The sequence below is a fragment of the Gorilla gorilla genome, chromosome 4 (assembly GCF_029281585.2).
Source record: "Gorilla gorilla gorilla isolate KB3781 chromosome 4, NHGRI_mGorGor1-v2.1_pri, whole genome shotgun sequence".
NCBI classification, from domain to species: Eukaryota; Metazoa; Chordata; class Mammalia; order Primates; family Hominidae; genus Gorilla; species Gorilla gorilla.
The window spans coordinates 98,752,379-98,767,258 of record NC_073228.2 but is presented as its reverse complement, the minus strand read 5'-3'; the positions used below and the strand labels follow the sequence as shown (position 1 = coordinate 98,767,258).

The 14,880-nt window shown below is 36.9% G+C and overlaps 1 protein-coding gene across 2 annotated transcripts in view; it reads right to left on the bottom strand.

Annotated features, from left to right (window-relative positions):
- Nucleotides 1-14,880, bottom strand: part of SLF1 (SMC5-SMC6 complex localization factor 1) — a 77,984-nt gene that overhangs the window by 53,009 nt on the left and 10,095 nt on the right. For both annotated transcript variants that reach the window (XM_055387136.2, XM_031011412.3), the window contains exons 2-4: nt 14,158-14,271; nt 13,915-13,990; nt 12,340-12,580 (exon numbers count right to left, since the gene is read on the bottom strand). In XM_055387136.2, the coding sequence (XP_055243111.2) occupies nt 12,340-12,580; nt 13,915-13,990; nt 14,158-14,271 (431 nt within the window). The remainder of the gene's footprint in view (nt 1-12,339; nt 12,581-13,914; nt 13,991-14,157; nt 14,272-14,880) is intronic.

Below are 14,880 nucleotides of genomic sequence, written 5' to 3'. Positions count from 1 at the left end.
GTTTTTCTACCTATCCATTTCTTGATAAAGGAAAGGCTTTTAGGGACCAAGAATATTAAAGTATTCCCCAAGGAAAAGTCATGTCAATAAACCAAAAGAATAATGAAAGAAGTCTAAGGAAGCCGCTATCCTCAAAGGTAACGTACTCCCAAGAAAGTAATTCTGGACCATAAAATATGGAACCAGTTGCAAACACTCCTAAAAAGTTGGCTTTCAAAAAATTTTAGCCTTGAACTACTTAAAAAAAAAAATAGCCTTGATCTATGTTAAGAAATACATTTTACAAAATAAAAAAATAAAATTAGAAAAAAACAAATGAAAAAATACATTTTACATTTACACTAAGAAGACACACACAAGGGAGACAGACATACAACACAAAAGTTTCATGAAGTTCTGCTTCTGCTTAGGCTTTAGAAAGCCACAAGAGAGGCTACCACCTAACAGTAAGAAAAAGCCAAATAATCTACAAAATCCTAACTTTTATTGACCCCATCAGAAAACCGAGGTAACAAGTCAACCAAGAAAGGTGATTTCTGAAGAGGGATAAGCTCTTTTATGAAGAGACTGGACAACCAAACGATTTCACTTTTGGCAGATCAAAGGAGCAACACAGTTCCCATAAAAACATGTAAAAATTAAGTAAAGTTTAGAAAATTTAAGGGGCAAGTATAGCTAGCATCACAGTTTAGAAAGTTGAAAGTCTGTGACATAAGGGAAACCTGTCATCGCTAGCATGCTCTTTGCCACATGACTCCATTAAATGCTCATGAAAAAGATTGAAGGCAGGTTAGGAGAAATGCAGGGAGCTCTCCTTGACAGCATTAAGTGGGCTAGTGATGACTGGCTGCCATTAACGGATAGATATAAAACCAGGCCCACTTCTCCAGACCGTTCTCTCATATAAAGCAAAAGCCTTAAGTCATTTGGGTAAGAATAAGACAGTCTTTTGCCTTCACACCTAGGAAAAGATGCACTGCTTCTCTTGGAGGGGTGGAAATAAAACTTACCTGCCCTTAGGCAAGGGTTAGGAAAACCTGCTGCTGCCCAGCCTGGGAAAAATACCCACTGTTTCCGGATGAGGGATAGAAGCAAAAAACATCTTCCCTGAAGGAGCAGCAGGAATGTCACTTAGGTCCCAGATCTTGTATCAATACACAACAGAGATCTAATACTGGGGGAGAGGCCGGAAACCCTCTTGCCCAGGCCACTGCCTACATGTACAAGGCAGAGTTTAGCTGCCATGGAAGTGCGATAAACAAATGCTGAGAAAGCCCCAAACCCAGGGACCAATAGTACGGAAAATGCTTCAGGGTGAAGCTTGTCTAGCAAAACTGAGAATATATCTACCCACACCCTCGACCTGAAGCTGAGTAACAACAGAGAAAGGAAGAGCATGAAAAGAGACACCTTCAATGACCTAGTAGTTTAAGGATTGTTGAAAGCTAGGGCAGAGCAAGAATACTGATGAGAAACGCTCCAGCATTCCAGTCCAGTCCCCATAATAAGCACAAAGAAACTGGAGCCCACTGCTGTAAGCTGAAGTGATGCATTGATGGTGATTACAGAATTAACAATACTCAAATTCAGCTGTCTTGTCGTTTTCTGCTGCTATAACAGAATACTGAAGACTTGGTAATTTATAAGAAAAATAAGTTTTTATTCTTGGACTTTCAGAACTCCAAGAGCATCTGATGAGAACCTTCCTGCTGCATCATCCCATGAAGATAAGCAGAAGAGCAAGAGAGACCATGTGAGAAAGAGCTTACTTTTATAACCAAGCCAGTCCCATGATAATGACATTAATCCCTTCTTAAAGGCCCCACCTTCCAATACTTTCACAATGGCAATTAAATTTCAACATGAGTTTTTGTCGGGGGAGGGGGGGCGGGGGGTGTGGGTGCGGGAGGGAACAACATTCACCATAGCAATAGCTCAACAACTGACAAGATTAACTCAATCACCCATACTAACCACCTTACAGAAGAGGTAGGCCTAATTTTTGGATATAAATATTCACATCAGCCTCTATCAATATTCTTGTATATGTGATATCTGGCATGCAATAAAAAAAATACACAACATACAAAATAGGCAAGAAGAAAACCAAACCGCTGTTAAGAGAAAGGAATCAACAGTATTCACTGAAATATGACCCACATGTTGAAATTATCAGAAAACAACTTTAACATAACTGTGACTGATGTGTTAAAGGAACTAATGGAAAAAGTGGACAACATACTTGAAGAAATGAGGAATTCACTGGAGAGTTCAATGGAAATGGTAGAAATAAAAGGCATTATATCAAAGAATTTCTTCGACAAGCTCATCTGCAGACTGAACACAACTGAAAAAGGAATCACTGAATTTTAAGATTGGTCAATAGAATTATCCCAACTAAAAATTTTTTTTAAAAAAAGAACAAAGCATGCAATAGCTATTGAAAATAATCAAATAGTTTAAAAGGCATGCAATGGAGTTCCAGAAGAACAACATGAAGGAAGAAATATTTAAAAAATAATGGCTGGAGAGTATTATATTTAATAAAAACCAAAAAACTCTACATACACAAGCTCAGAGATCCTCAAGCAAAATAAACCAATAATAAAATACACAAACACAAACACTCTACTACACATCATAATCAAACTAGTAAAAACCAATGGCTAGGAGAAAATCTTGAAGAAAACCAGGGAAGACAAAATGATACAAATGGAAAAAAAGAATGACAGCTGAGTTCTCATCAGAACTATGTAAGCCAGAAGAAAGTGGAAGAGAATCTTTAATTACGAATTAAAGTGAAAAAACTGTCGACCCATAATTCTATATGCAGTGAAAATATCTTCCAAAAATAAACACCTTCTCAAATAAAAAATGAGATAAATCATTACCAGCACACTTACATTATAAGAACTGTTAAAAGGAGTTCTTTAGGCAAAAAAAGGTATGATACCAGGGGAAAATCTGGAGCTACACAAAGAAACTAATAATGCCAGGAAATGGCAAAAATGAAGTCAAATATTGAAGATATATTTCATTATTTTTAATCATCTTAAAAGTAAATGACTAGCAAAAGTAAAATATTACCAATGTATTTGGAAGTTTATAATACATAGAGGTCAACAATAGAAAAAAGGATAGGAAGAACAAATGGAAATACAGTTGACCCGTGAACAACACAGGTCCACAAAAGTTACACACCAAGTGTGTCTGCCTCTCCTGCCTCCCCTTCCACCTCTTTTGCCTCTGCTACCCTTGCGACAGCAAAACCAACCCTTCCTCCTACTCAGCCTACTCAATATGAAGGCAACAAGGATGAAGACGTTTATGATGATCCACTTTCACTTAATGAATAGTAAATATATTTTCTCTTATGATTTTCTTATAACAAAATTTATGTTAACTGTTTACATTATCAGTAAGGCTTCCAGTCAACAGTAGGCTACTAGTAGTTATGTTTTTGGGGAGTCAAGTTACACATGAATTTTCAACTGCACAGGGGGTCAGCACTCCAATCCCACATTGTTCAACTGTCAACTGTATATTGTTTTAAGGTTTCTGCACTACATGCAAAAAGATACTGTTTGACATTTGACTATGAACAGTTAAAGATGGACACTATATATTACAGCAACCATTAAAAAAAGAGATCTAATACAGAGATTAAAGGAAACCATTAAAAACACTGAACTAGTGGAAAAGAAGTCAAGGAAAAAGGGAAAGCAGAATAAAGAAATGATGGGATGGCTGGCTGCAGTGGCTCACGCCTGTAATCCCAGCACTTTGGGAGGCCAAGGTGGCCAAATCACCTGAGGTCAGAAGTTCGAGACCAGCCTGGCCAACATGGTGAAACCCCGTTTCTAATAAAAATAGAAAAATTAGTCAAGCATGGTGATGGGCGCCTGTTATCCCAGTTATTCGGGAAGCTGAGGCAGGAGCATCATTTGAACTTGGGAGGCAGAGGTTGCAGTGAGCCAAGATGGTGCCACTGCACTCCAGCCTGAGCAACAGAGCCAGACTCCATCTCAAAAAAAAAAGAGAAGAAAAGAAAAGAGATGAGAAAAAAATAACCAGCAAGATACTAGATTTAATTCAATTTGTCAACAATTAAATGTAAATGTCCTCAACAATGCAATTAAAGGCAGAAATTGTCAAATTACATTTTTAAGACTCAACTGTAGAATGTCTACAAGAAACCCATTTTAAGTAAAAGAATACAAAATGATGTACATGCTGATGTTTCTCAAAGGAGCACTAAAGTGGCTATATTAGTATCAGACAAATCCAATTAATATCAAGCCTGGGATATTGGCGTAAACCACAGAACTTCATAAAAACTGTGAGAGGGCAAAAACAAATGGTCTCACTTTGACCCATCACACCTCTCCCTTACCCAAGTTGGCATAGTGCCACACAGAAAGGATTCTCCAGGGCTCACGGTTACTATTGTGGGCAAAGAGAACTGGAGGCAGGCATTGAGCTTTTATAGAATTCTGAGATACATCTCAGGAAGTCCACTCATGTGTCACCTCAAAGGGAGGACAAGGGGTAATGGCACAGCTAGACAACCTGGGGTCAGATAGAAACAAAGCAAGGAGGACAGGCGCGGTGGCTCACGCCTGTAATCCCAGCACTTTGGGAGGCCGAGGTGGGCAGACCACGAGGTCGGAGATTGAGACTAGCCTGGCTAACACGGTGAAACTCTGTCCCTACTAAAAATTAAAAAAAAAATTAGCTGGGCGTGGTGGCGGGTGCCTATAGTCCCAGCTACTCGGGAGGCTGAGGCAAGAGAATGGCGTGAACCCGGGAGGTGGAGGTTGCAGTGAGCTGAGATCGCGCCACTGCACTTCAGCCTGGATGACAGAGTAAGACTCTGTCTCAAAAAAAAAAATAAAAAATAATAAGAAGAAACAAAGCAAGGAGGTGGAGCTCACAAAAACCAGCACAGAAATTTTGGTGGTAGCGCAACATACCTGCCATCAATGGCACCAAATCAGAGGTATCAGTCAACAGCACAGCACCTGCAAAGCTACTGTGGGATGTTCTACCTGGCGGGAATCTCTAGATGGGCAGCCTCCAGGCCCAGCCTCAAATCCTACTCCATGGCCTCACCCAGGGAGTGAGAGACTCACCACATCACCAATATAAAAAACCAGGGGCTAGTTCTGCCACAACTGGGAATTTCAACAGCACTTTGTGCAGCCTCAACATTCATGCCAAGATTCTTCTTCGGATGGGAAAGGACCGCCACACTGCATTTCGGCAGAGTGGGGGCTAGTTCTGCCATATGCAGGAGAACAGCATTCAGTACAGCCTTAACACACATCCAAAGACTCCATTTAGGGAACGAGATGCTAACCACAGTGTACTTCATTAAAGTACAGAGGCTAGTTCTGCCACACTCAGAACTTTAAACAGTGCTCAGCTTAGCTTCAAAGCCCACCTCAAGGCCCCACCAAGACTATGAGGCAAACCCCAGCTGTAATTTGTACTAAGCATAGCAGTTAGGCCCATCCATCTTAAGCAGCAATTCTACTTAATCTTGGGGTACAACCTGTAACTTTGTCCAACTGCGGATCTCAAATATTGGTAGTACCTAGCCAGGGAATACACCCTGAGCCTGGCCCAACTGGAGACAATTGCAGTGCCTAGCCTGCAGCTCTGCCTGATTGCAGAGCTCAGCCAGCGGTTTTATCTAACAGCAGAGCCCAGCCAGCACAATCCCCTCTCCAAAATCAATGCAAAGGTAGCAGCCCAGCCATACAGAGTAACAGAAAGCAAGCTCTACCTGCTTGGAGTCATTCATTACCAGCCCATACAGAATCACAAGCAGTGATCTCCCAGTGATCACTGAACAGTGAAATTCTATCCCTGCCAAGGAACACCTGGAAGACGTGGCTGTCTCCACAAACGAGGAGACAAATGCAAAAACTCAAAGATTTCAAAGAATCAGGGCACCTCCAAAGAAATTAACAAAGCTCCAACAATGGACCCTAAAGGAATGGAGAACTATAGATCTACAGAATGATAGACAAAGAATAATCCCTTTAAAGAAGTTCAGGCCAGGCATAGTGGCCCATGCCTGTAATCTCAGCACTTTGGGAGGCCAAGGTAGGTCGATCACTTAAGGTCAGCAGTTTAAAACCAACCTGGCCAACATGGCAAAACTCCATCTTCACTAAAAATACAAAAAAATTAGCCAGGCGTGGTGGCAGGTGCCTGTAATCCCAGCTACTTGGGAGGCTAAGGCAGGGGATTCGCTTGAACCCAGGAGGAGGAGGTTGCAGTGAGCCAAGATTGTGCCACTGCACTCCAGCCTGGGTGACAGGGTGAGGTTCCATCTCAAAAAAAAAAAAAAAAAAAAAATCAGTAAAATACAAGAACATACAGATTAAAAATTAAATAAAATACAGAAAACAATACATGAACAAAACAAGAAGTCTGACAAAGAAAAAGAATAAACAAAAAATAGGAAATTTTGGAGATGAAGAATATAATTGCTAAAGTGAAAAATGCAACAGAAGACTTCAACAACAGCAGGCTTAATCAGACAGAGGAAAGAATCAGTGAGTTCAAAGACAGTACGTTTGAAATTTTCCAGTCAGCAAAGCAAAAAAACCCAAAGGATGAAGAAAGCCTATGGGAATTATGAGACCTAATAACTGTATAAAATTAGTTCAGCAGAAGAGAGAGGAAAGGGACCAGAAAGCATATTTATGGAAATAATGGCTGAAAACTTCTGAAATCTGGGAAAAGATGGCCACATCCAGGGACAAGCAGCATCATGGTTTCTAATCAAATTTAACCCAAAGGAGTATACCAAGGTATATAATAATCAAATTATCAAAAATCAAAGACAAATAAAAAATTCTGAAAGCAGCAGGAGATAAGAAACATATCACATACAAGAGTCTGAACGTAATTACCAGTGGCTTTGAAAGCAGAAACACTTCAAGTCAGGAAAGAGGGCTATGATATACTCAAAGTGATAAAGGAAAAAAACTGCCAATACCTTACTTACCTGGCTAAACTGTTCTTCAGAAATAAGGGAGAAATTAAAAATTTCCCAAACAAAAACTAAAGTAGTTTATCATGATAAGGGCTGCCTGATAGGAATTATGAAAGAAAGTTCTTTAAGCTATATCAAAAGGCCACTAATAACATAAAACATACAAAAGTATAAAACTTAACAATCTAAGTAATGTAGAATCATATTCAGAATACTCTGGACTAAAATGGTGGTGTGTGAAGCAATTTTATCTCTAGTGCAGTGGTTAATAGACAAATCTATCAAAAGAACCATAGCTACAATTGTCAGGGGATACAAATTAGAAAATAATATAAATTTTGACATCAAAACATAAAATAGGGGAGAGTAAATGTGTAGAGTTATTATGTATGACCAAAGTTATCAGTTTGACATAGTCTGTTATAAGAATAAAATGTTTTATATAACTACATGGTAACCACAAAGGAAAATCTCTACTAGATACACAAAACATAAGTAGAAGGGAATCAATGCAAACCACTACAGAAAACCATCAAACCACAATGGAAGACAGCAACATAGGAAGAAAGAAACACAGTATATACAAATCAACTGGAAAACAAACTACAAAATGGCAGCAGTAAGTTCCTTACCCACCGATAATAACCCTAAACATAAATGGATTAACTTCTCCAAACAAAAGACATAGAGTGGTCAAAAAGATTGAAAAAGCAAAAAAAAAAAAAAAAAAAAGCCAAGTATGTACTGCCTACGGGAGACTAACTTCACCTCTGAGGACACACAGAGTGAAAATGAAGGGATGGAAAAGGATACTCCATGTAAATGAAAACCAAGAGAGCAGGACTAGCTACACTCCTATGAGACAAAATAGAATTTACATTGAAAAACTGTAAACATTATACCTGAAACTGCAAAACTATTAGAAAAAAACACAGGAGATAAACTACAGGACATTAGTCTGGGCAATAATTTTTGGATTTGACTCCAAAGCTCAGCCAACAAAAACAAAAACAGGAAAGTGAGGTTACATAAAACTAAAAAGGTTCTGCACAGCAAAGGAAACATTTAAGAGAATGAAGAGGCAACCTGTGGAATAGGAGATAATATTTTCAAGCCATATGTGTAAAAAAGGGTTAATATCCAAATACAAGGAACTCAACTCAATAGCAAGAAAACCACCTGATTAAAAATGGGCAAAGGATCTGAATAGACACTTCTCATAACAAGATAAACAAATGGCCAACAGATAAATTTTTAAATGCTCAATATCACCAATCATTAGGAAAATGAAAATTACATCTCAGTTCTGCCAGAATGCTTATTATCAAAAAGATGATTATTAGTGAAGATATCGAGAAAAGGGAGCCCTGGTATTCCCTAGTTGTTGGGAATAGAAATTAATAAACCAGTATGTTAAAGAGCTATCTGCACTCCCATATTTACTGCAGCATTATTCACGACAGTCAAGTTATAAAACCAACCTAAAGTGTACATCAATGAATAAAGAAAATATAGTATATATATATACACAAATAGAATAATATGTAGACTTTAGAAAGAGAGAAATTATGTCATTTGCAACAACATGGATGAACTGGAGGACATTATGCTAAGTGAACAATCCCAGCACAGAAAGACAAATACTATTTTTAACTTATATGTGAAAGTCCAAAGAAAATTAGATTTACAGAACCTAAAAGTTGAACACATAGGTGCAGAGAGCAGAATGGTGGTTACCAAAGGCTGGATGGAGGTGGGGGAATAGGAAATGTTGACCAAAGGACACAATGACAAGTGTTTGAGGTAATAGAAAAAAATAAATAAAAATTACAAAATCAGGGCCATTGAGAAAATACGTATGCAACTGATAACAGGAATTCAGTATAAATAAAGCAAAAGCTGATAGGACTAACAGAAGTAATGACTAATCTGAATTACAGTTAGAAAATTAAATTATTCTATCAGTAATTGGGAATTAAATAATAAACTTGTAAATCATCAATGGGTCAAAGAAGAAACGAAAAAGAAAATTTAAAAATACTCTGAACTTAATAAAAAAGCAAACACGATTAATACAAATTTGTGGGATGTGGATAAAGCAATGCTTGGGGGCAACTAATAGAAAAACAGAAAGGTCTAAAATCAGTGATCCAAGTTTTTACCTCAAAAACAAACAGAAAAATAACAAAAGCAAATTAAGCCTAAAGCAAGAAGTATGGAAATAATAAAACCAAGGACAGAAATCAATGAAATGACAAACAATAGAGAAAATTAATAAAACCAAAACGAGAATTTAAATTTCAATTTCCAATTGTTCTTTGCTAGTATATGAGAATGCAATTAAGTTTTATGCAGTGATCTGTTGTCTTTTGATCTCGCTAAATTCACTAGCGAGATCTTCTAGTATCTTCGTTAAATTTTTTAGTACACAACCATGTCTTTGGAAATAAAGACAATTATTTTTCTTTCTTTGCAATTTTATGCCTCATTTCTTTTTCTGGCTTATTGCAATGGCTAGTACATCCAGTAAATGCTAAACAGAAATTTTAAGAGTCAGCATCCTTGCCTTGTTACCAATCATGGGGGAAAAAATCTTTCACCATTAAATATCACATTAGGTTTAGATATTTACATAGATGTCATTTATCAGGTTTAGGATACAAAAATCATTTTTAAAAATTGCAAATAGAATCAGCAAAATATTAAAAATGAACCAGAAAAAATACATCATGATGAAGTACAGTTTATCTCAAGAATACAAGTTTGGTTTAACATTTAAGAATCAATCAAGTGGCCGGTCGCAGTGGTTCACGCCTGTAATCCCAGCACTTTGGGAGGCCGAGGTGGGCGGATCACCTGAGGTCGGGAGTTCGAGACCAGCCTAACCAACACAGAGAAACCCCATCTCTACTAAAAATATAAAATTAGCCGGGTGTGATGGCATATGCCTGTGGTCCCAGCTACTCAGGAGGCTGCGACAGAAGAATTGTTTGAACCCAGGAGGCGGAGGTTGCGGTGAGCCAAGATCACGCCATTGCGCTCCAGCCTGGGCAACAAGAGCAAAATGCTATCTCAAAAAAATTTTTAAAAAAAAAAGGTAGGGCGCGGTGGCTCAAGCCTGTAATCCCACCACTCTGGGAGGCCGAGGCGGGCAGATCACGAGGTCAGGAGATCAAGACCATCCTGGCTAACACAGTGAAACCCCACCTGTACTAAAAAATACAGAAAATTAGCCGGGCACCTGTAGTCCCAGCTACTCAGGAGGCTGAGGCAGAAGAATGGCGTGAACCCGGGAGGCGGAGCTTCCAGTGAGCCGAGATTGCACCACTGCACTCCAGCCTGGGCGACAGAGCGAGACTCTGTCTCAAAATAAATAAATAAAAGAAACAAACAAGTATAATTCAACATATTAAGAAAATAAAGGAGAAAAGCAAATTATCTCAAAAGATGCAGATAAAAAGTTTAAGAGCAATCTATAATAGCACCCCAAAACACAAAACACCTAGGAACAAATTTAATAAAATATGTGCAAGATTTATATAATGAGAACTATAAGACATTAAAGAACAAGCGGAGAATACATAGTTCACTAATAGGAAGACTCAATATTGTTAAGATTTGACCTATAAAATACAATCCCAATCAAAATACCAGTTTGCATTTTCACAGAAATTGACAGTGATTCTAAAATGTGTACGGAAATACAAAGAATCCAGATTCACTAAAACAACTTTTAAAAAGACTAAGTTAAGAAACCCATAGTACCTAATTTCAAGACTCACTTAAAGATACAGTAACCAAAACAGTGTAGTGTTGGTATAAGATAGATATAGAGCTCACTGGAACCAAACAGGAAGTCCAGAAACAGACCACACATACATGGTCAATTGATTTTCGTTAACAGTGCCAAAATAACTTCAGAGCAACGTGAACTCTCATACACTACTACTGGGAATATAAAATGGTACTACTTTGAAAAACAGTTCATAGCTCTCTGCAGCCTCCAACTCCTGGGCTCCAGGCTATCTTCTCACCTCAGCCTCCCAAGTGGCTAGGACTAGGACATGCATCACCAAGCCTGGCTAATTTAATTTGAAAAAAAAAAAAAGAAAAAAAAATTTTGTAGAGACAGCATCTCGCCATGTCACCCAGGCTGATCTAAGACTCTGGGGTCAAGTAATCTCCTCCTGCCTTGGCCTCTCGAAGTGCTAGGATTACAGACCTGAGCCACTATGCCTGGCCAGTTTGGCATTTTCTTATAATGTTACACACACAATTGCCATCTAAAACAGTATAAATTCATTCATTCCGAGATATTTCCCAAGAGAACTGAAAACATGTCTACATGAATACTTGTAACCAAATGTTCATAGCAGCTCAATTTATATTAGCAAAGACAAAAAATATCCCAAATATCTACCAATATGTGAATAAACAGACTGTAACATATCCATGGAGTAGACTACTACTCTGCAACAAAAAGGAATGAACTGCTGGTATACACAAAATGGATGAATCTCAATAATACTGTACTAGAGAAATGAAGCTATATCAAAGCAGTATTTAAGTATGATCCCATTCATAAGGACCTCTTAAAAAGGACACATCTAGTCTATAGTGATAAAAAGGAAATTAGTGGTTGCCTGGTGTTGGTGGTACAGAACTAAATGTTCAAGGACACAAGAGAACATTATAGGATAATGTACATGTAACAGATCTTGATTATAGTGAGGGTAACATGGGTGCATCAATTTGTCCAAACTCATCAAAATATACCCTTAATTTGTGTGCATTTTATTGATTATAAATTACATTTAACTAAGAGACAAAAACACTCCCCACCCTCTTGCCATAAAAAAAAGTAACAGCAGTCTTAGAATACAGTTTACCCAATAAAAAAGCTTTTAAAAATATACCAAGGACAAAATGAAATAAAATTATGATGAAAACAGTATGAATAATGAAGACAGCACTACATAAACCCAGAATGATGCTTTTGTGATAATAGCAAAAGTCTAAAAGTGCTTCAAAACTAGAAACAAAAAACTCCCAATTAGTTTTCCTTTTTTGTTTTGCTTGAGTTGGCCAAAAGGAATAACATGGAAAGTAAAATAGAGATATCCAGAATAATCTAAAACAATATTGTAAAGTAGATTTTGTTCTATTAAAGACACATAAGTCTAAACGAGCATAATGGCTTACCTAGGAGATTGGAGTAAATCACCATGGCTCACTTGGGCTAATAATTGCAAAAAAATACAGAAAGTACTCATGCAAATCAAAATTATTTTCTCATTAATTGCTTTAGCTTTTATGTAAGCACATCCTACCTTATAAGAGAATCACTTCGCTTATCAGTTCTAACAAGGAGGACAACTTTCCATCTGTGGAAGGCTCCTGGAGCACCAGTGCGTTTCAGTTCTTCACGCCATCTTTTAGGTGCAGATTGCATTTGAGGTGAATAAAGGGAATCTTTTTCAATTTTATATCCCCATTCATAAGTTGTTTCATCAAGCCATCTGCCACTTTTGGCACTATGAATTATATAGTCCTTGGTTAGTATCCACTTTCCTAGAAAGCAAATGAGCTGTCAGTCACAAAGGAATTTTGGTTCTGATAAATGATAAACAATAAAGATCAAATATAAAAGTCAACCTTTTTCAAGATAAGACTCTTAAGCTACACTGCTAATATTATCTTTGAACTATGCATTTTGGGGAAATTTTTTGATACTAAGAGGCTTCCAATATCACTGAACATTGTATGTAATCTTTTCCATGACAAATAATTATAATTCTAAATATAATTCCATAGTTATAACTTAGTTATAATTACAGTTTCATTTAAATATAATTCTAAATTACAATTTTATAATTCTAAACATAAATCTAAAGCTTTAAAATCCAAAATAAAATGTGGTATTACTGGAATTATTATTACTATCATTATTCACTATTTTGGGTTAGATTTATATTCTTCCTCCTATGCTAACAGCTTTTCCAATATTGTTCACAGCATTATTACTCTGTAAAACAAATTTACTGAGTTAAAGAATTTTTCAGGTCATTTTATAACAATTCTTTTTTTTTCTTAAGAGATGAGATCTCACTACGTTGCCCAGGCTGGTCTTAAACTCCTGGGCACAAGTGATCCTTTTGCCTTGGCCTCCCAAAGTGCTAGGATTACAGGCATGAGCCTCCGCACCCAACCAACAGTTTCTTTATCTGGGCATCAATGATCTTTTTGAACATTATGGACAATCTATGTTTTCATTTGTAAAGCTAAAAACGAATGCAAGTGTTTTCCTTGTAAGTTAATCCAAAAAGGATAAATTCACCCAAGTTACATACGCTTTTTTTTTTGCAATCAGTAGACTAATGATATGTCAGATCAATCACAGTAGAGAAAGCTATAAAATACAAAACGATAGAGGAGAAGACTTAAGTCTTAATTTGGGTCTATAGTATTTAATATCTTAGAAAAATAAAATAATATGACCATTGCTTCATAATATGGATAGAAGCAGCAGAGAGAACAAAAGCACTGCCTATATCAAATGACAGATCAAAGAAAACTTGACTGAAACCAGCTGAGACTTTAACAAAAGCTTAAGATTTTGACATTTTGTTCCAGTCTTTTCATTAATGTATTTTTTTTTGTCTTAAACAAAACACACTAAATCCTTGTTGAGGTAAACATTTCTGCCTATTTAATACATTTTTCCTGTGTTACAAAATTTTACTTAGAAGAGTAATAAGCCAAAAAATATATTAAATATTTTCAAAAAATATCAGAAAAACACATTTAGGTTTGATATGTAAATATGCAATCTCTCCAGAGACTAAAATACTTTTGCTTTAACAGGAAGATTGTTTTTAAAAGTTGGGGGAAGACGGTTAACTTACCTGCCGCACAAGCTGCTAAAAATTTTTCACTCTTACATAGGCGTTCAGCTATAAGATGTGTACAATTTTTGTATTTCTGGAGGGAAAAATCCACATCAAGAAATGTTACTAAAGTAAGACTGCCTTTATAACACATCCTTTTTATTGCTACAATATCAAGAAGCCATTTTATCATTCTTAGGCCAGTATTTGAATTCTAGTTATTTTTCAAATATATCTTGAACATTTTGATAAGTTTCTTACCTCACTCTTAATAAAAGTGCAATCTAGTTTTAAAAGTAATTTGACTAGTGCTTCTTTTTCTTCCATCTTAAATCCTGTCATCTGGATGATATGCTTTGGGGTACCATCTTCCATCTAACAAATACAAACATACAGAAGACAATGTATGTTAAAGATATTATTCACAGGGTTGACATTATTTTTTCTTCACTATGAGTACTAAAAATAAACTATTAAACATACAATGAATTAAAGATGTTAGGCACAGCTGTTAAAACAATGTTAAAATTACTTATATACGATAGAAACTAGTTTTAAAAGTTATCTTCTCAAAATGTGGCCTTAAGTGAGGGTTTTCTTTCTGATTTGAACATTGAAAGTCTGGATTAATACATTACCTGACACTAAAACACATTGATGAATAAATATACTTCTTCAGAAAATGACAGAATGTTATACAAATACTGGCATAATAATGTTATACAAGCTTCATTTAAAAAGTATTGTTGGGCTGGGTGCAGTGGCTCACGCCTGTAATCCCAGCACTTTGGGAGGCCGAGGCCGGTGGATCACGAGGTCAGGAATTCTAGACCAGCCTGGCCAACATGGTGAAACCCTGCCGCTACTAAAAATATAAAAATTAGCCAGGTGTGGTGGCAGGTGCCTGTAATCTCTGCTACTCAGGAGGCTGAGACAGGAGAATTGCTTGAACCCGGGACACAGTGGTTGCAGTGAGCCAAGATC